The sequence below is a fragment of the Heteronotia binoei genome, chromosome 21 (assembly GCF_032191835.1).
Source record: "Heteronotia binoei isolate CCM8104 ecotype False Entrance Well chromosome 21, APGP_CSIRO_Hbin_v1, whole genome shotgun sequence".
Classification (NCBI taxonomy): Eukaryota; Metazoa; Chordata; class Lepidosauria; order Squamata; family Gekkonidae; genus Heteronotia; species Heteronotia binoei.
In genome coordinates, this window is record NC_083243.1 from 125,665,103 (window position 1) to 125,689,684 (window position 24,582).

The 24,582-nt window shown below is 40.1% G+C and overlaps 1 protein-coding gene across 3 annotated transcripts in view; it reads left to right on the plus strand.

Moving 5' to 3' along the window:
- LUZP2 (leucine zipper protein 2) overlaps positions 1-24,582 on the plus strand; it is a 783,128-nt gene that overhangs the window by 589,954 nt on the left and 168,592 nt on the right. For all 3 annotated transcript variants that reach the window (XM_060262788.1, XM_060262789.1, XM_060262787.1), the window contains exon 8: positions 23,625-23,699. In XM_060262788.1, coding sequence (XP_060118771.1) covers positions 23,625-23,699 — 75 coding nt within the window. The remainder of the gene's footprint in view (positions 1-23,624; positions 23,700-24,582) is intronic.

Below are 24,582 nucleotides of genomic sequence, written 5' to 3' on the forward strand. Positions count from 1 at the left end.
ACCCCTTGGCCCAATTCACTTGAAACTTGAGGGGCATGTAATTTAGTTGAAAAACACTCACCCCCAATCAAGTCCTGCATAGGGAATAATGAGACCCAAATAATACTGGAGTCTCAGAAAGGAAAAATGAACCCACATTCTAAAATGGCAAATGCTAAATTATAGGTATTTATGCCTTCTCCAAATTCAAATCTGAAAAAAAAAAAAATATTGGTGAGGTTTAGTCCCATATCCAGGGAATCTAAACTGAGTGTGACAGCCTTGGTTGCCTTTTGCAGCTAGAGGTATTCTTAATTATTCCATTATATAGCTTTTTTTTTCATTAACACATTTGGCATTTTGTCTTGGAAAGCCACACTTAGCACATTTTGTTAATTTCACAGCTTGGCAAAATGGAACTGAGCAGACCTCAAACTGGCTCCCAGATCTCATCCCATTCTCATTTGTCATAACTTCTTTACAGAGTACAAAGCCACCAGCAACAAAGAGAAAGCACTTATGGTTCATGGAGCAATTCTTGAACTATCAGATGTATCCCTTCCATTGATTCTTTGTCATCTTTGTTTTTCTCAGCTTTGCTTTGGTTAATGTCACTGTCCAAATGTATAATGTCAATGTCTAGTGTCTCTTTTAGTTATGTGTCTCTGTGAAGTATCATGTATATTTATGTTGCTGAATGACTACTAAATGATACATGAATCCCAAATCTCATGCCCTGTGTGGCAAAAGGTCATCCAAGGACAGCAGGCAAAATCTATTTACTAAGTTCTTCCTACAGAAAAAAGGAAAACTATAAATGTAAAGGAGAAAAATGAATGGGATAACTTCTCCCACTGTGCACACATACACACATGAGGAAATCGTCACGTCTGTGAACTATACATGAAAAATGAAATGGAGTTATTATGTCAATTCTCTATACTAACAATATTTAAAGAATTTATGGCAGTTTTTGAATATGAAAGAAGTAGAATAGTAGATATTTTCCCCTGAGTGACAGAAATTTCACTTGGTTGAATTTGTAAAAAATGAGAAACAGGTATAGAAACTTGCAGCTAAATTCAATATATTATCTTAATAACAAGAGACATAAGCCTGGAGATAGGCATCTGAATAATATTATAGTTTTATTGCTGAATTGCTGTTAGAATATTTTTTTCTGGGGATAACTACCAAAATCTATTTAATTCTGGATGGGTACACTAAGTACTTTAGAAATGGCAGTGGCTTTTTTTCAAAAACTGCCCTTTTAATCAAACTTTTCTCTCTTCATAAAGGGTAACTTGTTTAGGACCTGGCAGCCCTAACTCTTCTTGTTGTTAGCAGTAGTAATAGCAGTAGCAGCAGCAGTAGTTTATTACACAGCCATGTACTGTTTTGTATAGATTTTTCTATAATGCACTAGAACCATAAGTATCCACTATGCAATATGAAATTTATCAAAGATTTCAGGTTTTCACGGCTGGTAACATCATTAGGGTTTGTAGAATCTTTCAGGCTCAAGTGCCGTGTTCTACTGGAGAAAGTTTTCCTTCCAGTCGTTTTGTTCTCAGCTGCGGAGGACATCCTCAGTGGCGTTGCAGCCGGAGCAGGCGCTCTGACCTTCTTGGCTGCTGTGCATCACAGCAGCCAAGAAGGTCAGAGCGCCTGCTCCGGCTGCAACGCCACTGAGGATGTTCTCCGCAGCTGAGAACAAAACGTCTGGAAGGGAAACTTTCTCCAGTAGAACACGGCATTTGAGCCCGAAAGATTCTACAAACCCTAATATGAAATTTACTTAAGGAAAGTAGACATATATAATGATGTGCAATCCAATTGTAAAAAATATATATATACAGCAGATATTAAAACAGTAAAGCAAAAAAAACCCCTAGCTAAATATGATAGCTCACTTGTAAATTTCTCTACAACTTACACTACTAAAGACAGATAAGTTAGGTTGGTACTAGAATGATAGCTGATCTTCAGCATATAGGTCAAACAGATTTGCAAAGAAGCTAATAACCTTTTAGCACATCAAAAGATGTGCATAAAACATAAACCAGATGTGAGTTAGCCTGTTATAAATACTGTTGTTTAGAATAATGACTCTGGCAACACTACTGCATGCTTAATGAATTGCAGAAAAGTCTGTTTTGATGCTAGTGTAGCCTCAGGTAAACAATAGATTCAAGTACTTTGGGAATTCTTTCCCCAGGGGATTTATTTGTATATTCATTATTCATAGCTTGCTTCGTTGATTCTCAGTTCTTTAGTGGAAATGTAAAAATACTCATTCCAATATTTGATACAGATCTGCTTATAACTGCATGCCCTCTGAGGCCCTGATCCACTGTGGATAAGTAAAATTGCATGTGAAAGCTTCTACCCACATAAGACTTGTTGGATCAGGAATTGATGACATAAGTCAGATGCGGATGCTGTCAGACTTCACCGTGTGGCTTTCATTGGGATACATGTTTGAATATGCATCTTGATCCTCATGCTAATGCAACAAGTCCATGCATCACTTTCTATTAAAAACTTTACTGTTAAAAGCCCGAAGGACCATCTCCCTCCATATGTCCCAGTGCACCAACTATGATAATTAGGGAGCCATCTGTTGGTTATCCTACCACTTAGGGTGGCCTGTCTGACATTAACCAGAACCTGGGCCTTTTCCGTCATGGCTCTGGCTTAATGGAACAGGCTTTCTGAAAAGGGGAGAAGGGCCCACTCCTTGGAGATCTTCAGGAGGTGCTGCAAGACCTGCCTGTGTGCCAGGGCATTAGAGGGGGTTTGAAGAGCAGGCATCTTCTAAGAGAGGGGGGAGAGATTGGATGTTTGTTATTTTATCTTTAGTTTTATCTGGGGATTTTTAATTACTATTGTATTCAAGCCTTGAACCCAGAAGAAAGGGAGGATTTTTAAATAAATAATAACATTAACAAAAAGAGTATGATTGGCTGATTACAGACCAGCACTTTGGGTCGACTCAGAGACGACTCTGAAGTCAACCCAAAAAAACCAGCCACATGGCAACATCTGCCACCTGCCCCTGTCCTGTACTTACCCCATCCTGAAGGACATTCCACCTGGCTCAAAAAGGGACCACTTGGAAAGTGGTCCCTTTTCGCTGGGATGTGTCTGAGGCAGCGCCCGGCCATCCGGAAGTCCAGAGAGTGCCTTACAAGCGCCTGGGGAGCCGCGAGCGGGATGCGGGAGCTTTCCACATGCTCCCTGGCCACCCAAGGCCCGCCCCTTCATCTGGCACCGTTCTTCTGGCGCCGTCCTTTTGACCAGCTTTCTTTGGCCAAAACGGCCGTCTGTTATCAGCCATTGTGACATGCATGTTTTCCACCTTCTCTGATCCGTTTTTTTAAAATTATTATTATTCCTTTCCTTATTAATGTTTCTTGTTGTGAGGCAAAGGCCTGGCTTTTTTAAAAAACAAAAATTCTATAGCACTTAACACCTAATAATGAAATATATAGTTTACCAGGGTGTGGAAGAAAATAACTATAAGTATCACTTCATTATAGGTAGCATTCAGTGGTTTTAGTAGTTCTGCTTATTAAGGACTCTAGATTTAACCGTATCTTGATCTATAATTTTGGACAAATGGCTTGAATTCTTTGCACCCTTCCAGCCAGTCAGTTTGGATTTCTTCTAAAGTACAAGTTTTGCTAACCATGGAAAATAACTACTATAGATACTGGAAGAACTTTTGATGTGCATCTGAAAGCTGCTGCATGCACACACAGAGTTGTGGTTACTTGCTTACCTGCTGCCTTTTGATGCAATCAAAAGGGGGTAAAATCATATACAGTTTTGACATCAGTATGAAAGAATGCCCCTGCACAAAAATTAATACAGTGCTTTTTGTTTAGCTTCTATTTATATATATAAAATGGTTACATTTAGATTCAGGGATATTTACAGAATATGCTTATTAAAAGAAATCCAGAGTGGGTGCATTGAGTATTTAAACCATTTACTTACAATTTATTTATTATTTTGAAAATTAATATGCCACTTCACTGCTCAAGGTGGCTCACAATGATAGATAGATAGATAGATAGATAGATAGATAGATAGATAGATAGATAGATAGATAGATAGATAGATAGATAGATAGATATGCACGCACAAACATACAAAAACAACTAAGACAATAACAAAAACAATCACACGAATAAAATGTTTGCAAAACAAGCCAAATCAAAATGAATTTTAGAGATATTAATACTTATTGTGAATATGTTGTTTCTATTCAAAAATCCAGATTTCCAATGTAAGTATTCTCAGCATGGAATGAACTTCAAAGTTTTTTTTCCCACTCAGCCACTCTGAAGAAATGTGATAAAATTATGACTGTTAACAATGATCCCTGTTTCCAGGGGGGGGGGGGGGATGGTGTGAAATGGCATAAAAAGGCATATAGATAACGATATCAATAACTTGGGAACACCAGTTGTGAAAATGGGTAAAGCAAAAAGACTTCCAATGACAACATATAAAGAAAATGATCATATCTGTACATTAGGGGGGGGGGGTTAAAACAGAAAACAATCCCAGCAGGAACTCATTTGCATATTAAGTCACACACCCTGACTCCAAGCCAGCCGGAACTATGTTCCTGTGTGTTTCTACTAAAAAAAAACCCTTATGGCAACATTTGCCACATTTTACTTGTACATTTTTACCAGTCCCTACCAGGTTACTTCCACCCTTACTTACTAACAACCAGTGAAATTAATTATTAATAGTTTATTTAATGATGTGCAGGAATAAAAATCTCTTTCATAGAAGTTTGCAGGGCTTTTTTGTAGCAGGAACTCCTTTGCATATTAGGCCACACACCCCTGATGTAGCCAATCCTCTTGTAGCTTACAGTAGGCCCTGTACTAAGAGCCCTATAAGCTCTTGGAGGATTGGCTACATCAGGGGTGTATGACCTAATATGCAAAGGAGTTCCTGCTACAGAAAAAGCCTGGTAGTTGGCCATTGGCAATTCTTAGCTCAAATTAATTATCCAGTGGAGGACAGTTTGTCTAGTTCCTGATCTTACTGCAGTCTGTTTCTCCCTTTATTCTACTATCATTGACTTGCTTATGGAACATTCTCTATGTTTATAGTCCACTTTTTTCCACTGACACACAGTGGGTTACATTATGTAAATCAGTACAATCAGATCAGGACTAGGACTAGGGGTGTGCATTTGGTAAAGATAAAATGTGGTGGGAGGGAAGGGAAAATGTCCTTTTTGGTAATTTTAGGCTTTCATAAAGCCGAGTCAGATTCTCTGATCTGACCTGGTAGCCGAATTAAGCATACCAGAGAAAAAGCCAAAACAATCGGCTTTTTTTCTCCAGGAATCAGGAGAATTGCAGGGGGAAGGAGAGAAGAATACCCCTTCCTTGCATACTTCAGGGAAATCTTTCATCTTCTTTTGTCTCTACAATTAGAATCTATTAAGAGGTGAAGATTCTCAATGTGTTCCTCAATCACTCAGCCATCAAGCTAACTGTTTTATCAGTGTGAACTCAATCAGGACAATGGGGGGAAGGGAGGGATTTGTTGCAGCAAGTTTATTGTTTTACTGCAAATAAGAATAAATGCTCTAGAATGGTTAATATTTATAATTTCACACATACTCAGGAAAGAATTAGCAAAGGAATGGACTTCTGAAATAAACCAATAGCTAAAAACAAGGCTAGTATGTAATTTATTTAATTTATCATGCCTTTGTGTTTCCTTTAACTACACAGCATAGTTAAATTGCTTTCTTTTGTAAGGCCTAGCAGCCAGCAGGAAGGGTGTGGGGAGGGAGAGATGGACAATCTGGCCAATTAGGGCCAAAGAACTGCATGCCAGTCACAGGGGATTTTTCACATTTTGAAAATCTTCTGTGCATGGCCAGAGAGCATTACCCTGCTGCTGAATTCCTTGAACATTTCTGAAGGAATACCCCTGACTCTTGTCCTGTCCCTGGCTGCAGGAAGAAGACATCTCCTGGTTTGCCTGGCAATGCTTAAACATATTTTCCTGTTAGGTCTTTTTAAATTTGCCTAGTGGGTTAAAGGGAGGGCTGTCAAGGGGGGGGGGCTACTTTGGGTTGGAGGGAAGGCTGCCCTTGCCTAGGCATTTAAAAAAAAAAAAAAAGCTTAATTGCTTTGTTGGGGAGCATAGTTTTGACTTCCAGAAGGCTGTTTTTCAGGGGCAAGCTGGTTGGTCTGAGAGTTGTTCAGTGGGTGCTTCTGAGTTTTTACAACTGAGTTAGGGCTATTAACTCAGAGAACTCCAGCCCTCACCTGGAGATTGGCAACAATAGTTCCTCAGTAAATCCCTCCTACCCAATTCGATCATTGTCCTGTTGGGGGTTTTTTTTTGGGGGGGGGGGGCGGGGCAATGCCATAGTAGCATTGCCTCTGCTGGGCACATGCACTGGTTCTGCTGCTGACTGACAAAAACACTGTTTTTAGGTAAGAGATTCTCTTATTTGATCTTAGTCATTTCCCCCCCCCCAATTGAAACAAATGGAGTTTTTGTAGCCATTGATTTCAATTGGGATGGGACACCCTCTTTTGGTGCCCATAGGATTGGACTCCCTGGTCCAATCTTTTTGAAACTTGGGGGTTCTTTTGGAGAGAGGCTCCAGCAGGTACCCAGCAAATTTGGTGCTGCTCACTCAAGCCCCTTTGCCCCCAGCCCATGGAATGTACTCTGAGGGATTTTGCCATTGACTAAAATGGCCCATAGAATACCACTTTTTTCAGGGTTTTTCCCTTTATCTAATATGAGATTCAGTTTTCCAAGGGAATAACAATTTTATTTTGTTTAATCAATCCAAAACTGATTTTTAACAAAAAAAATTTCCATGCACACCCCTAACTAGGACTGCAGAAATCTGGAACAAGGCATAAGTATTAAACATGACAAATTAACAATGCAATAAAATGGTGTAGCGGGAAAATAAATAAAAATGTAATGTAGTGAAAGCCATATAAAGCATACAACAACAGATAATACATATTAGTACTATAGTTCACAGTACTGTTTGCTCCATCAAAATGTCTTCCTGAATCAGTTATAATACACCCCTATTATTTTATAAAAATGCCCTCCTGAACACTTCTATTTTATATAGCTTGTGGAAAGCCAAAAGAATGGGAGCTTTCATAACCTCCTCAGGCAGGCTATTCCATAAGTTGGGGAGCACTACAGAGAATATGTGTCTATGGGAAGTTGTTGATCTTCCCCGTTTATAGGGTGACACCTGTAGAATGCTCTCCTCAGATAAGCTAAGTTGTTGTGGTGGCCCATAGGAGGGGAGAAGGATGGTCTTGCAGATATGAAGGTCCAAGGCCATAAAAGGATTTGTATGTTATGTCCAGTACCTTGAACCTCACCCATTAACTAACAGGCAGCCAATTGAGTGATTGAAGAATGGGTATAATATGAATCCCATGCGTAGACTCTGATAATAACTGAACTGTGGCATTCTGCACTAACTGGAGTTTCTAATTTGATTTTGAGGGGAGATCTATATACAGTGCATTACAGTAATCTAGTCTCAATATTACTGTGGTATGCATCTACATATACAGATCAGCCAAATCAAACTAGGGAGGCAACTTCCAGGCTAGACTAAAATGGAAGAAAACATTTTAAGAGCTGCATTAATTTACTTCTCCAACAAGCAGCAGAATAAAAGTTGGGTTTTATATTCCACTTGTCTCTGCCTTAAGGAGTCTCAAAGCAGCTTACTGTTTCCTTTGTTTCCTCTCCCTGCAACACTCACCTTGTGAGGTAGATGGGGCTGAGAGAATACTGAGGCAACTAAAACAGGCCCAAGATCACCCAGCAGGCCTCAGCTGGAGGAGTGGGGAATCAAACCTGGTTCTCCAAATCAGAGTCTGTGGTTCTTAACCACTACACCATACTGGCTGAAAAGTAATGCTGAGTCCAGTATAACAACTAGGCTCTTGACAGAGTCAGTAAATATCAATTGAATCCCATCAAAAGTGAGAAGGACAGTATTCTTCAAGACCTCAGTCTTCCTATTCAGCAATATCTCCATTAGGGAAATCATAGAGAACCATAGAAATGCGGGGAGTCATCATAAATTGTGACAAGAGGGCAAAGAGACATGCACAGGGCTTTTCTTTGTAGCAGGAACTCCTTTGCATATTAGGCTACACCCCCTGATGTAGCCAATCCTCCAAGAGCTTACAGTAGGCCCTGGACATGCAAGTGAATAGGACTTAATTTTTCCAGGTTTACCTGCAAATAGCTGAATCTTTTAATCATTTATCATCATGAAGATAATGTTGAGAAAAGTACTTTTCCCTAGAATTTTGTTAGCTGTCCCTTGGTATTAACGCATCACATTCTAACATAAATGCAGCTCTTGAGCTCTGATTTTTATGGCATTGAGTACAGACTCCTGCTTACCATTTTTCTTAATACTTTAATGTGTATATTTTTCTCCATGCTTGTGGATCATCATGAAATGTTACTCATGCTCACAAAACAACAGCACTGGAAATGACCCAAAGCCATGTATCCCACCCAATCAATGAGGCGGCAGAATGCATCTACCAACTTTAGAGTGTGACATAGAAAACAATCAGCTGTACTGTAGAAAGACACATAAGGATTAAACAGCTTGAGGTCAAACTTCCCTGTGTGCCCAGTGGTAATTATTGATGTCAACTAGAAATAAATTAATTCTGTAATTTTAAATCACCGATTGCCCTGAAGTGTCAGGACCTCAGGTGGTGATATTTTTGTGCACCTGGTATCTGAGCTCCTTTTTAAGTTGAGATGTCAGGGACCGAACACATATGAAGCAGCTGTCTTACCACTGAACTACAGCCTTTTACAGCCTCTCAACCTATCAACTTCAGGGCTTGTCTGGGATTACTGTTTCACATTCTAAATATATGAATGCAAAATATGAAGTGTGCTTCTGTTTTAATTAATAAAGAAGCATTCCTCAGCTGTCAGAAAACTAGAAAACACTGCTTTGATGTGACACAGAAAAGGGTATACTGCAAAGCAAAGCAACCATCTCAAAGCTCCATGCTGAATAAAGCATAAAGGACTAAAAGAGAATTCTTGTTATGACCAATCTGGCCAAGGAAAAAATCCTTCTTAATCAGAATAATAAAAAATACCATATAGGGAGAAATAACTCTTCCTGTATCCCATATCAGAAATATTAGGAAAATGTTTTCCATAAATTTATCAAGTTCTGACTCTGAGATCTGTTGTTCTCACAACTTTTTAGTTCCTATCCAATTGTAGACATAACAGAAAAAAAAATCTATCTCTGAACATAGATGGTGGTGGTTGTTTTTCATGATAGAAGATATACATTTCAGTAATCTGTCTTTTCTCTAGAACTTTTCTTTTAAGCATAAGAGAATCTATATTGAATCAGAATCCTCAGCTCGAAATCAGAAACTTATACTGTCTATAAAGACCTGACTTCTCATTCCACCCTCTGCCATTGGTTGTCTTCTAAAATAGATACAAAGCAACATGATATAACTCCCCTTTCATTTTTGTACTGGTTCTGTATGGAACAAATATTTGGATTTTATATATCCTTAGAAATTGCATGTGGAATTGTTTCCATTTTGCTTCTAAACTTTCATAACGTATTCTAGATAACTGAGCAACAGAGAGAGAGAGAGGATGTTAAGATCTTTCTTGTTTTCTGTTTCCTCTTATGTGAGCTATTTTGAAGTTAAGTATGACCCATTTTATTCAGTGGCCTGTAGTCATTCAATTAGCTATAAAGCGATGTCTCTGTATCCTTCAACAAATTTAGTAAGAAGATATTTATAGTGAGGGAAGTAGGCTATACCTTTTTCGATTGTTACTTTTGCAGAGATAGCCAAACTTGCTTAACGTAAGAGCCACATAGAATAATTGCCAAATGTCTGAGATCTGCAAGATAAGGATGTCAGATGTTTGAGAACTGGATGGAGGAAGGAAGGAAAAAATAGATGAGGGGAGGGGGAGGTATAAAGAAAGCAACTTTAAGTACATTCTCCATGCTGCTGGGGAAATTAAGACAGAAGCTTTGCAGAGACAACCTGAATACTTCTGTTTTATTTTTCCCCACCCCACTGCAGACAACTGAGCATTTTTAACTCATGAATTTTGAGGAGTGTCAATGTGAGATTCTATCCCCTGAACCCAAGATTATAAACCTGAAAGGAAATGGTGCATTCCTAGCAGGGCTCTTTTTCTAGCAGGAGCTCCTTTGCATATTAGGCCGTGCCCCCTGATGTAGCCAATCCTCCTGGAGCTTACAGTAGGCCCTGTACTAAGAGACCTCTAAGCTCTTGGAGGATTGGCTACATCAGGGGGCATGGCCTAATATGCAGAGGAGCTCCTGCTAGAAGAAGAGCCCTGATTCCTAGTATAATTACAGAGATCCTTCAGCAATTGCAAGAGATTTCTATCAAGCTGGTTACCTGGAATGTTGCAGAGTGGGAGGCTCAAATACAAATTCTAGCAGTTGAACCCTTTTTACAAAGAGATAGATCAAGGTGTCAGTTTGTCTGTAGCAGCAGAAAAGAGTAAGAGCCAGTAGCACTTTCAAGACTAACAAAGTCTGTGATAGGGAATGAGCTTTTGTGAGTAACTCACAAATCGGATGTGAGGGTGATCTGGCTTTGACATCTGTCACCCCATTGATCTCCAAGGTTGATTGGGCTGATATGGCTGTCTGGATGAGTGTCTCCTACTCTGTCACTGCTCCTGAAGCTGCACACTTGGTGGAAAAGAATAACCATCCCAGATAGAGGGAGGGTACCATTCTTCAGTCAAGGGTATATGATAGCTGCACTCCCCTGCTAAAATCTCCAAACAAGCTCAAGGACTCACAAAAGTTTGTAAGTAAAAAGTAAAGGTGCAAGAACCAGCTGTTTCTGATTCTGGGGTGACATCGTATCACAACTTTTTACGGGGTGGTTTGCCACTGCCTTCCCCAGTCATCTACACTTTACCCCCAGCAAGCTGGGTACTCATTTTACCAACCTCAGAAGAATGGAAGAATGAGTCAACCTTGAGCTGGCTGCCTGAACCCAGCTTCCGCTGAGATTGAACTCAGGTCATGAGCAGAGCTTGGACTGCAGTACTGCAGCTTACCACTGCACCATGGGGCTCCTCACAAAAGTTCATACCCTACCACAAATTTGTTGAGCTGCTACTGGAATATTTTATTTTTATACAAGCATTCTATTTTCTTGGCAGTGACCACCTGCCTCTCCTTGATGGGCTTTTCAGGAGAATCATTTCCAGACTATCAAGCTTCCCTTGTAAGGGCCCAGAATATAGTCAGACCGGTATGATGGAATGCAGATGTGGAAGGAAAAGTGGTCATTCTTTCAGATGCTAGATTTTCTGACATTTGTTACACATTAGGATGCTTCCTTGGAATTCCTTTTCAGCATGCTGGACAAGGTTGTGAAACTATTGAAACCAATCCTTTCTAAAGACTTAAAAGGTGAATAAGAAACAACTTTGGCCTTGTAGTAATAATTGGTTTGATAATGGACATCAATTCCTCAAATATTAAATAACTCAAGCTCATTGTAAGTTGAGGAGTGCTTATAGGTCTCAAGTATACAGTGATTTGAAGCAGCTAAAAAGGATATTCAAGCAAGTAGTTAGAGATGAAAAGTATGAAGAAACTAGAAAGGGGTGGAGCACTTTAATTCTTGCCTTTAAAATAACTATTCAACAAAAATGTAGTTTCTGGTGCTATTGGAGGTAGGAAGGGGATGGTCTTTTGCATTCCTCCAGCTGTTTCAGAAGAATATTATGCTAATCTTCTTGATGACCTGCAAATGAATAAATTGCCCCTGCAGGAGCAAGGAACATTCCCAGTTTGGCCTAGAGTTTCACCTGAGGTGATTCACCTTAATCAAGAATTCACCTTAATCAAGAAACATAAACCAGGGAAAGCCCCTGTGTCCAACTTGGTTACATCTTTGTTCTGATACTGGATGGAAAGCCCAATTTCTGGCACCTATTTTTACATTGATTAACAACTCAGGCAAAATGTCCAGATCTTGGCATCAAGCCAGTTATACTAATTCATAAAAAAGGGACAAACTCAGTATAGGTAATTATCAACAGATTAGCTGTTTGTTGGTGCTGAGGAAATTGTATGGGCTATATATACATTAGAAACTTGAAAACTGGACTCAGAACGTGCTATTGGCCTCAAGCAGACCAGGTTCATGCATGGTTACTCTATGCTGGACCAGCTTGCAGCTCCTTACCATTAGGTGGGAAAATATATGATCTCAAGTGGTTCTCGTGTTGCCTTTATTGATTTATGGGCAGCTTTTAACGCTGCACCAAGAAACTAGCTATGGACTAAGTTCAGAACAACTTCCATTGATTGCAGACTGTTGTGGTTAATTGAGATACCATATGAGCCCTCCTATGCACATGTTCAATGTCTAGCAATTTTGGTAATTTGTCTACATCAGGGAAATGTTTCAGCTCCCTTATTGTTTAATTTATATATGAGTAATGTGTTTGTAAATGACCACTCTCCTTTCCTTAGGTAAGGTTGAAATTCCTGTACTGTTATATGCTAATGATATTCTTCTCCTTTCTTGTACTCCTGTTGGCCTTCAGCATTTGTTAAAATCCTTCTGTCAGTATTGTAATGGGGGGAAACTGGAAATTAATAACAATGTCTAAGGTTATGGTTTTTACTGGGTGACAGCAACCTCCAACTTATAACTTGGAATTTAATGGGCAAAAGAGCAGAGAATAGCAGAGAATAAATGTATAATGAAACTGTGAGCCAATCAGGAATAAATTTGGATTGCCTCAAAAAACTCAAAACAGCTCTTGAAGCAAGGTTGCAGCTGCTTTTTGGTCTTAAGTTAACTCACAAGTTATCAGTGGATCAGTGGGGAGTTGGGTTCTGATCCACTCCCCTTAACAAAGTAGCTGCACAGTGAAGTTACAAAAGGGAGATGTAGTTGATCAGCTGGAAATCAATTTCTTGAGGCTCATTCTACCTCCGCCCCCTTCCCCCCCAAAACCCTTCTCCAGCAGGAGATCAAAAAGGGACTCCCAGATCATCTTGGGGCTTCTTATGGCCGCAACTGGCCTGCCTGCAAATAGACATGAAAAATTACTAATAACTTATTAGAATTAATGATACAAAATTTTTAGTATAAAGTTCATAAAAAATTCATCAAAAATCTTAGAAAAAGAGTTCCTTAAAGTAGCCACAGAGCTTATAAATAGATTAGAACAGAACAAAGTGCTAGGAAAAATACAAAGTCCATATTTTCCATATTCCAGACAGAGTAGACATTCCAAACGACCCTCAACGTGGATAGCAGCATTTTCTACACGTTTCAATGTGATGTCATCTTCGTCCAGGAGGGAAAGGTTTGAACAGTTGTCAGGCTCGCAGTTAACACCTGTTGCTGTTGTATGAAGTACCTTTGCTCTTATAGAAAGGGTCATATCTCTTAGGTCTGGCAGTCCAGTTGCCAACATTTGGGCAATGGAATAGTGAAGAAAGTAATATCAATGCTCAGAGAACTTGCTGGCAATTTACTTCAGAAGGAGGGAGGCCTATCCCTGTCCTGTTTCTCCTCCATCCTCTATGAGAGTTATTAGTAATTTTTCATGGATTTTGTCCTTTGTTTGTGATTGCCTCCTTGTCCATGATTCTCTTTTGCATTGCATTGCGAATAGACATGAGCACGTTAGAATCATAGAATCATAGAGTTGGAAGGGATCTCCAGCGTCATCTAGTCCAAACCCCTGCACAATGCAGGAAACCCACAAATACCTACCCCAAATTCACAGCATCGCTGTCAGATGGCCATTGAGCCTTTGTTTAAAAACCTCCAAGGAAGGAGAGCACACCACTTCCCAAGGAAGCTTGTTCCACTGAGGAATCACTCTAATGGTCAGGAAGTTCTTCCTAATGTTGAGCCGTTAAATATTCTGATTTAATTTCAACCCATTAGTTCTGGTCCTACTTTCCGGGGCCACAGAAAACAATTCCACACCATCATCTATATGACAACTCTTCAAGTACTTGAAGATGGTGATCATATCACTTCGCAACCGCCTCCTCCCCACGTTAAACATGTCCAGTTCCTTCAACCTTTTCTCATAAAACTTGGTCTCCAGTTCACCTGGGTCCTATTTAATCCTATGAAGGCACAAGGCATTATTGTACAATTTCTCTGAATAGCAGCCACTAAGGGAGGAGTGCCTTTCCAGCTTACATTCTTGCCACTTTCCTCAAGCAGGCTTTTGCTGCTGGCTGCTGACCTACTCACCTTTCCTTTAGACATTACAGTATTAGCTCATCCAAGCAAGAATTTGGGTCCAAGCAGGAATTTGGGGTTTTCCCCGGATATGCTATGTGGGGGGGGGGGGGGGGGAGCAGGCTGATCAGGTTAGGTAAGGATGATCAGCAACTACCCTGAGACATTGGAAGCAATTGAGAGCATGTTCAGAACAGCACATCACTGGCTGTGTAGTGGGGTACAGCAGGAAGGAGAGCCCTTGTGCTCAGCAACATCTTTTTCAAACCTGGCAGTGCTCATGCAGCATATAAGGGGAGGTGGTCAGACACTTCTCAGCAGATTGTGTGCTGGTGATGATAAACAAAGTTGGTCAGATACTGGCCAAGTTTGGACTCAGGATGGATCTGCCCATTGAAGGAATCTATGGTAGGCTGCCTAGTAAACTCTGCCCATTTAAATATGTAAGCATATTCGATATTATTATTTAGATCAGCTTAATTATTAAATTTTAATTAAATATTAAATTTATTATTATTAAATATTAAATAAGAGCCCCGTGGTGCAGAGCGGTAAAAGCTGCAGTACTGCAGTCCTAAGCTCTGAGTTCGATCCCGGTAGAAGCTGGGTTCAGGTAGCTGGCTTGAGGTTAACTCAGCCTTCCACCTTTCCGAGGTTGGTAAAATGAGTACCCAGATTACTGAAGGGAAAGTGTAGATGACTGGGGAAGGCAATGGCAAACCACCCCATAAAAAGTCTGTCATGAAAATGTCGTGATGCGACGGCACCCCAGAGTTGGAAACAACTGGTGCTTGCACAGGGGACTACCTTTACCTTTTAAAAAATTATTAAATAAATTGAACCCAAGCTATTGTCTTATGTCTTCATTCTAGGGGTGTATGGGACAAACTTTAAGCTGATTGTGACAGGTCCTTGGTCCTGGCTGCGTCCCTGTCAAATAAACTGTACAGGGTTACATTGTGTTAACAAACATTTACTATTATTACTAGGAATAAGGCCGATTGTGAGACAAAATACAATTGGCAAATGCCGCCCCCCCTGCTGTCTGAGAGCCAGTTTAGTGTAGTGGTTAAGTGCACAGACTCTTATCTGGGAGAACCAAATTTGATTCCCTACTACTCCACATGCACCTGCTGATGTGACCTTGAGTCAGTCACAGGTTCTCTCAGAGCTGTTCCTCTCAAGAGCAGTTTCTGTCAGAGCTCTCTCAGCTCCACCTATCTCACAGGGTGCCTGTTGTGGGGAGGGGAAAGGAAAGGAGATTGTAAGCTGCTCTGAGACTCCTTTGGGTAGTGAAGAGTGGGGTATAAATACAATGTCCTCTTCCTCCTCCTCCTCTTCTTCCCACTCAAGTGAAAGCATTCACTTCCCCTAGTTAAAAAGCTCATACACAAGCAGGAGACCTTCACAACCACTTAGGGTAACACCTCCCTACCTCCAGGGGAGCTGATCTCTGCCATCTGGAGAGCAGTTGTGATTCTGAGTGATCTCCAGTCCTCACCTGAAGACTGAGAACAGTGGTTCCCCAGGAGGAAATGGCTGGCTTGGAGGGTGGAGTCTATGGTATCGTATGTGTTTGAGGTTGCACCCCTCCTCAAACCCTACCCTCTCCAGTCTTCACTCCTTATATCTCCAGGAATTTGCCAACCTGGAGTTGGCAACAGCTAAGTCACACTGGCTGTCCTAGGGGGCAGCTGCTGAGCAGGAGCAAGCAGCCAGGCCTAGTTAAATCATGCCAGTCAGGTGGCATCAAGTCACCCAGAAGGTGCTGCCAGGCCTAGAGTAACCAACCTTCAGCTGGAAATGGAGAATGCACAGTAAGCTCTGCGTAGAACCAGCTCTAACAGAATTCACTGTATTGAAATAAAATCCTCCAATAAAGCAATGTTGATTATCAATCGTCTCTTGGCAATATGCCTTAGAGAGGTGTGGAAGTAATCAATTGTAAATTCCCAATGATTTCCTCCAGAAATTTTACATAGCTGCTGTGTACAACAATGTCTCAGTATCTGGCAGCAACAATATTGAAAGTGCGACAGGTGTAACTGGTCTAACTTCCTGTTTCACTCAAATGCTTCATCTAGACTGCAGGATACGTAACAGATCCCAGTAACTGTCACATAAAGGTAATCTTTCTATGTGACATTCAACAGGTAGATGACATACTATTCTACAGAAATTTATTTATTTATTTATTTACGTTATAGTTATATCCCACCTATTCTATGCAGACTCAAGGCAGCTAACAACATAAAATACACAATAAACAATTAGCAATATTAAAACAATAAAACAATGAAACAATAAAACAATCAGATAAATTGCAATGGTGTTACTTCAGGCATATAGTATTTCCTTTCTCAATGCATACAGATCCTTGGCAGTTAGTACTAAAGTACAATAGATCAAATGTGGTGGCAGCCCTCTCCCATTAGGTGTCATATGCCATCTGAAACAATTCAGTCTTGCCGGCACTGTGGAACTGCGATATGTCCCGCAGGGCCCTGATGACTTCTGGGAGGGTGTTCCAGAGTATTGGGGCTGCAACTGAGAAGGCTCTTGCTCTGGTGGAATTAAGCCTAGCCTCTTTTAGCCCAGAAACAGCCAAAAGATTTTGAGAGCTTGATCGAAGTGCTCTCTGGGGAACATGTGGGGCAAAGTGGTCCCGCAGGTAGGTAGATCCTAGGCCATATAGGGCTTTGAAGATTAATACCAGGACTTTGAAACAGATTCAGTACGCAACAAGCAGCCAGTGCAGCGCTCTCAGCACGAGCTGAATGTGCTCCTGCCGGGGAAGCCCCATTACTAGCCTGGCTGCAGCATTCTGCACCAGCTGCAGCTTCCAAATCTGAGTCAAGGGCAGTCCCATGTAGAGAGCATTGCAGTAATCAATTCTTAAGGTGACCAAGGCATGGATCACCATTGCTAAGTTGCCACGTTCAAGGTAGGGGACCAACTGCCATGTTCACCGAAAGTGGAAAAAAGCAGCTCTGGCAGTGGCTGCTACCTGGGCCTCCATAGTCAAGGACTCCAGGAGCACTCCCAAGCTCTTAACCTTTGATGCTGGTATCAGTGGTGCCCCATCAAAGCTGGTAAAGGGATCACCCTTCCCAGGCTGCTGCAACTTAGATAGAGAACCTCTGTCTTCGTTGGATTCAGCTTTAGCCGGCTCAGCCTGAGCCATGATACCATGGCTTGCAGCGCCAGGTCCAAGTTTTCTGGGGTGCATCTGGACCAGCCACCCCTCAATAGATAGAGCTGGGTGTCATCCACATACTGATGACAACCCAGCCCATACCTCCTGACTATCTGGGCAAGGGAATGCATATAGATATTAAACAACATTGGGGAAAGAACTGCCCCCTGGGGCACCTGGAGCTTGAGCAACCAAAAGAGTCACATGGAATGTGAGAATGGAGAATGTGTGATAAACTCCATGTAGAACCACCTCTAATAGAATTCACTGTATTAAAAAGAAATCCTTCAATAAAGCAATGTTGATTATCAACCGTCTCTATTTATTTCCTTGGCAATGTGCCTTAGAGAGGTGTGGAAGTAATCAATTGTAAATTCCCAATGATTTCCTCCAGAAATTTTACATGACTGCTGTGTACAACAATGTTTCAGTATTCAGCAGCAACAATATTGAAAAAGCAACAGGCGTAACCAGTCTAACTTCCTGTTTCAGAATGAAATTTGTTTTACTTATGAGACTTGTGCTGCAATAGTAAACACTCACACCTAAATTGAAATCTGATCAGACACAGTAGAATTTCTGCATAAACATAACAGGGATGTGTGTATTATTAATTAAACCCATGTAACTGATTATAGAATCACAACTTAATTTCATGTGTTCTTCTGGAATCACAACTGAACTCCAGACAACAGATCTCTCTCCCCCTCCTGGAGAAAAGAACTGCTTTGGAGGGTGGACTGTATGCCATTCTATTCACCTGAGGCCTCTCCCTTTACTGACAGAAGTTGGTTGCCTAGCAACAGCCTCTGCCTAGGGGCAAGACTGAGGGGAGGAGGGAGAGAGGAAGTGACAGGAATGGCGATAGCCATGCCTCTGAGGAAATGCTTCTGGCAGGGCTAGGCCTTGCTGCCTAATCACATTATAGCGGCAGCAGCCCCCTAGTTATTTTTGTGGCCTTCAGAGGCTGTGTGTGCTGGGAAGCCATCTTTGTGGTCCATTGATGGGGCAGCAGAGGTCTGTTGCTGGCGACACTTTTTGTGAGGCTGGTTAACAGAGAAGACACAGAGAAAAGTTGGAGATGTGACTTTCTCTGAGGTAAGTATATTGGTGATTTGTTCAACATTCTCAGACCTGCAGTAGACAGGGACAGGGGAGTCAGTCAATGGGAGGCTCGAGACACTGAGTGAGCCATGATGGGCCAATTCCCAGTGAATATGACTGTTACAACATGCTGTTGAGTTTTACTAAAGCTACAGTAAATTTATCAATTGCATTATTTAATGGGTAACATAATAACTTAAAGGGAAAGCCTCAGCTGATATCTGACAAAGCAGAGGAAGGCATTTATACTTATCATTTTGGAAAAGAGAAATGTCTGTTTAAGACTAGGGATAATACAATTTCCAGAGTTGTTCAGTTTGATTAAATTCCTCTTTTAAAAAATTCTCCTAAGATGAACCCATGAGGTTTTATTTTTGCACGTTTCTTTTTTTCTTATACTGGATTTTCTTATTAAATTAAATCATGTTTCAGCATTATTTTTGTCAACTGCGTAAGTAGCGTATTATGCATAAATGGTGTAAAAATGGCTTGTCTGGTGTAGTGTAGAGCCAGTTTGGTGTAGTGGTTAAGTGTGTGGACTTTTATCTGGGAGAACCGGGTTTGATTCCCCACGCCTCCACTTGCAGCTGCTGGAATGACATTGGGTCAGCCATAGCTCTGGCAGAGGTTGTCCTTGAAAGAGCAGCTGCCGTGAGAGCCCTCTCCAGCCCCTCACAGGGTGTCTGTTGTGGGGGAGGAAGGTAGAGGAGATTGTGAGCCGCTCTGAGACTCTTTGGAGTGGAGGGCGGGATATAAATCCAATATCTTCTTCTTCTTGTCTCAACATGTTTACATGTTATATGCTAATTAATTTTTTTCAACTCTGTTTATAAATTTGAAGGCTTTTCTCCCATTTCATTGTATCTGAAGAAGTGTGTGTATAACACATGAAAGCTTATACCTTGAATAAAACTTTGTTGATCTTAAAGATGCTATTGGACTCTTACTTTAGACCAACATGGCTACCCACTTGGATCAAACAGCAAGTTCATCAGTGATTGTACTTTTTCATACCTACATAAGACATTTTGTAACCCTTCCAAGTTTTTCTAACATTACTATTATTGTTGAACATAAAAATAACATAAAACTACTGCAGTTGAAGTCTGAATAGCACATCTTTAAACAGTTCATATCTGCTACAAGTCCACAGGAGCTCCTTAGCAGTATTTGTCAAGGTGCCTTTCCAAACTTTGACATGAAACCTGCTGCTTTTGAAACTGGAAGTCTGGAAAAGCCATTGGACAGTTTCAGCTCCTCTTTATAGGCTGAGTGCTCTTCCTTACTGCAATACAATACAGATGGGGTTTTGTGTGTGTGTGTGATGGTACACGCCAGCACTTTTTTCCAGGGTTCTCCCTAGTCCTGATCCTCATGTGTCTCACTCAGTCAGAGAAAAAGAGTAGACCATCAGGAACAGCCTAGTGAGAAGGGAGAATTGGTGAAAATAAATGCAACCTTATATACAGATTCTGGAATTTTTTTAAAAAATAGAAGTATTGGGAATGCATATAGCATCTATAGAAGATCTCATACTACAGAGACTTGAATGCTTTGCTTGATCATGTATAAAAATCTGTAATTGTTATTTATTGAAGTTGCCTGAACAGGGATTTGAACTTGGGTCTCCCACAGTGGAATCTAATATTCTGTCCACACTTTCACTCAACCCCCTATCTAAGTAGCATTCCTGTAAGCAATTCAGAAGAATTTAAGCAGATTAAAGCATTACAATATTAAAATGCAGCCAACTTTTTTTTTGAAGCTTGCTAATATTCTTTCCTTATTGGTGTTAGAATTATGATTAAGCCCAAGAGTGCTTTTGCTATGGCATGATTTTTGTCAGTTTAGGTTAGAGATTTAATATACTTAACATAATTTCTTAATTCAGTGCATATTATTCTTTCATTTCATGCCATCTACTAGTAAAGCATCCACCTGTCCAAAGCCACACATTAATGACAGAATGGCTAAAATGCCATTTCCTATAGCACTGTAAGGGAAAATATAGAAGTTAGACATCTGGATGGTGGCATCTCTGGGAAAAATAAGTGATAAGATCCCACAACTGTGTGTTTGGAAATGTTTGGCAAGAGCTCTAAATTTTGTATCCTTTATGACTTATGAGTTAAAACCTTGCAGAGCAATTCATATGCAAAAAAAATGTTCAGTGCCTCATTAAAATTTCTTATAGCAGAGATAACCATCTGCTCCAGTGTCCTTTTCCCCCTTCTCCTATATAAATAACCAGAAGTAACCTCAAAGTCACTTACATTTACAAATGGGACAATTATACTAGCCATAATGTTAGTGGTTGCATTATAAGAAACTATTTTAATTTTAGAACCCAGAGTTCTTGGACAGTTTGTGAGGGCTTTCCCAGATGGGGCTGTTACAACACAAAGGCTGCCTGGTCATTGTTGACATTGCCTGGAACAGGTGGCTCAAGAAAGCTTTTTCATTGCTTGAATTACTGCCTGCATGTTGTGGAACAGTGATTCTCATCCCCAATAACTGGCACAGCTCTACTTCCTCCAGTGTCAGGAAAGTCTGTATTAATGTATTATACTTTCTGTTTGCATTTTTGTTTATTTCCATATTCCTCATCTTATGGTGCTGTTAATTGGAATTCTCTACTTTCTGAATATTTTTTGTTCTGTGATCTAACTTGAGCATGAGCAAGGGAGGCTACAAATGCTGTATTTTTTTTTTTTTTTTAAAAATGGGTGGTGCTATAATATATAACCCAAATCACCACACATCACCTACATCAATTTCAACTTCCTCATATTTATTTTTTATTGTATGGGGACATGAACTGCAGGTGGCTGTACTACTGCAGGAGTAGTCAGCTGGGCTATAAGGTTAGTAGTTCATTTAAAGGAAACCTCCAAGTTAGTTTCCATAAGTCTGTAAGCCAAATTGTCCTCAATAAGAGGTTGGGAAATTAAAAAGGTGGGCAATTATGGCTCAGTGGGATACAGAACCAATGTATACAGGAGATGACCTCCAGAAATTCCCTCTTAAATGATGAGGAGGCTAACTAAATAAAATGATTGGATTTTATTAGAAAAATAGAACACACATACAAGGCAATAAAATCATACAACCCTCACACAGACCTAGGAAAATAGATATGAAATTGATAGGGGTAACATAGGGATAAAACAGACTTTTTACGGGGTGGTTTGCCATTGCCTTCCCCAGTCATCTACACTTTCCCCCCAGCAAGCTGGGTACTCATTTTACCGACCTTGGAAGGATGGAAGGCTGAGTCAACCTCGAGCTGGCTACCTGAAAACTCAGCTTCCACCGGGGATCGAACTCAGGTCATGAGCAGAACTTAGGACTGCAGTACTGCAGCTTTAACACTCTGTGCTATGGGGCTCTTCAAATTGTACTAAAACCCACATAAAAGTGTCTCTGTGTGTGTGTGTACATGTATACATATATATGTATATCTTTTTCAGGCCAAGCAGGCTGTGTATGAGTCCTAAAAAAAACCTCATGTAACAATATTATTAAATTGTAACATACTGACTTTTTACAAGAAAGATGAACCACTATTCTGTGAAAGAGATAAATGGCATAGCATCATTGTGAACACTCATTGGGAACAGAGCTACAGCCAAGGACAGAACTCTATGTGAAAAATCCTTTTTTTAAAATTAGGATTATTCCTGGCTCTTAGTGGGGGGCATACTCAATGTTACTCATATAATATCATAACTTAAATACTTAATAACTTAATTACACACTGATGCTATGCCATCTGTCTCTTTCACAGAATGGTGAGTGGTTCATAGTTATCATCTCTGATGAATGTGGGCTCCTCAGTATGTGCAGGTCTGATTTATACCTATTAATTGGAGCTGCACTTTTTCAGTGTAAGTAGCAACCATTCCTTATAAACATTTATTGATCTTGAAAAACCATCTTTCTTGTGGAAAGTCAATATGTTACAATTTATTAATATCCTTGCATGAGTATTTGTTTAGGTTAGTTAGCATCAGTTAAGCAGAGAAAGACTTGAGAGCTGAATGGTGAGGAGAAATTCATCTATCAAATCTTTCTCTAACAGAATGCTAACCAATCAGATCTCATGGAGTAGCCTGTCACCCAAGGCTCTCTGGATCTGTGAAGAATTAACTCTTCATAGTCCATTACCTGTTTGCACAGCACTTTTAAGATTTGAAGAGCAGTTTGTCACATCTTGATATCTGGATTTGGATACTGTTGTAAAAACCCCATATCACAAGTTCTTCTTCAACCCATTTTCATGAATTACAGTCTTCCTTGTCCTAAAATCTGTTGTTACCTCTTTTATTATCTGTATGCCAGTTTTGGTGCTATGCACAATCTTAGCTGTATTTATTGGTCAGTTACTTATACATGTTGACTTTAATTAGACTTTCTTGGTGATTAACTCTCCCTTACCTATATGTAAGGTTGGAGGGAATTTGTTTCAGTATTTCTGAGGAAGTGGACATATATGCATACTAAGTCTCTCAATTCTTGTTTTTACCCAGAATTGAACTTTGTTGGTCTTGGAGGTGCCACTGGACTGAAACTTAGTTCCTACATTAGTTTGTTAACTCTTGTATTTGTATGCTAATTTACTGCTATTCACCGATCTTACCAAAAATACTTTAATCCAATCTCAGCAATTCACAGATTTTACCAAATACTTTAATCCAATCTCAGCTATAGTTACCCAATTATTTATGCCTCTTGAATCTAACTAGCTCTTCCTGGCAACTAACTCCCTCCCCCTATGTGTAATGGTTGGGGAAGTCCTGTTTCACTGTATCTGAAGAAGTATTAATTCCTGAGAATTAAACTTTGTTGGTCTTAAAGATAGCACTGGACTCAAACGTTGTTCTATCTTTATATCATTTATTGTTCTTCCAAAGTAAAACCTTGTGTTTTTTTTCTTATGCAAGTTTAGTGGACAAAAAATGGGTTTATAATTTTCACAAACTAATTTGTTTTTAAATTTCCCACAGGCACAGCAACTTACTGATTTGGAGCAAAAGCTAGCAATTGCAAAAGAAGAACTGGAAAAAGCTTCTCTGGACAAAGTAAGAACCCCTTTGTGCACTTCTTTGAGCTCTCTTAATAGCTATTGCAGCCTAATATGACAGCAGATAATCTTATTCCTATAAAAACATAGACATACTTGATTTTAGTCATAATGAGTATTCTTATTGGAGTTGAGGACCATTCTGTCAGTAATGGTATACTCATTTGGCATGGGTTTTTTGAGAATGATGAAGAAGAGTCATTCTCCCCCCCCCCGCCCCCGCTTTAATTCTCAGTGAGGGGCAAGTGTATCATTAGGATTTTAAGAAATTATTAAAGTGGGGGCTGGAAATGAAACGATATAGCATAGCAGTAAAGTTAATAGTGAAAAATTACACAAATGTCTCAAGTATACTCTGTATGAAAATCTGCTTGAAGTTTGAATATACTTCAAAATATAAAACAGGCAGCCTAATTCCATATTCCTTCTCCGCTTGATAGCCACTAATACCAGCAAAACATAATCCCAGTCCTATAATAAACCAGCAACAGAGGTATCACCATCACAACAGAGAAGACAACATAGCAGCACAGACAGCTAAGTCAACAGCATCTGGAACTAAGAACATAAGAGAAGCCATGTTGGATCAGGCCAATGGCCCATCCAGTCCAACACTCTGTGTCACACAGTGGCCAAAAAAATTATATACATACATACACACATATACATACATACACACACACACACACACACAAACACACAGTGGCTAATAACTACTGATGGATCTCTGCTCCATATTTTTATCTAACCCCCTCTTGAAGCTGGCTATGCTTGTAGGCGCCACCACCTCCTGTAGTAAATTCCACATGTTAATCACCCTTTGGGTGAAGAACTACTTCCTTTTATCTGTTTTAACTCGACTGCTGAGCAATTTCATTGAA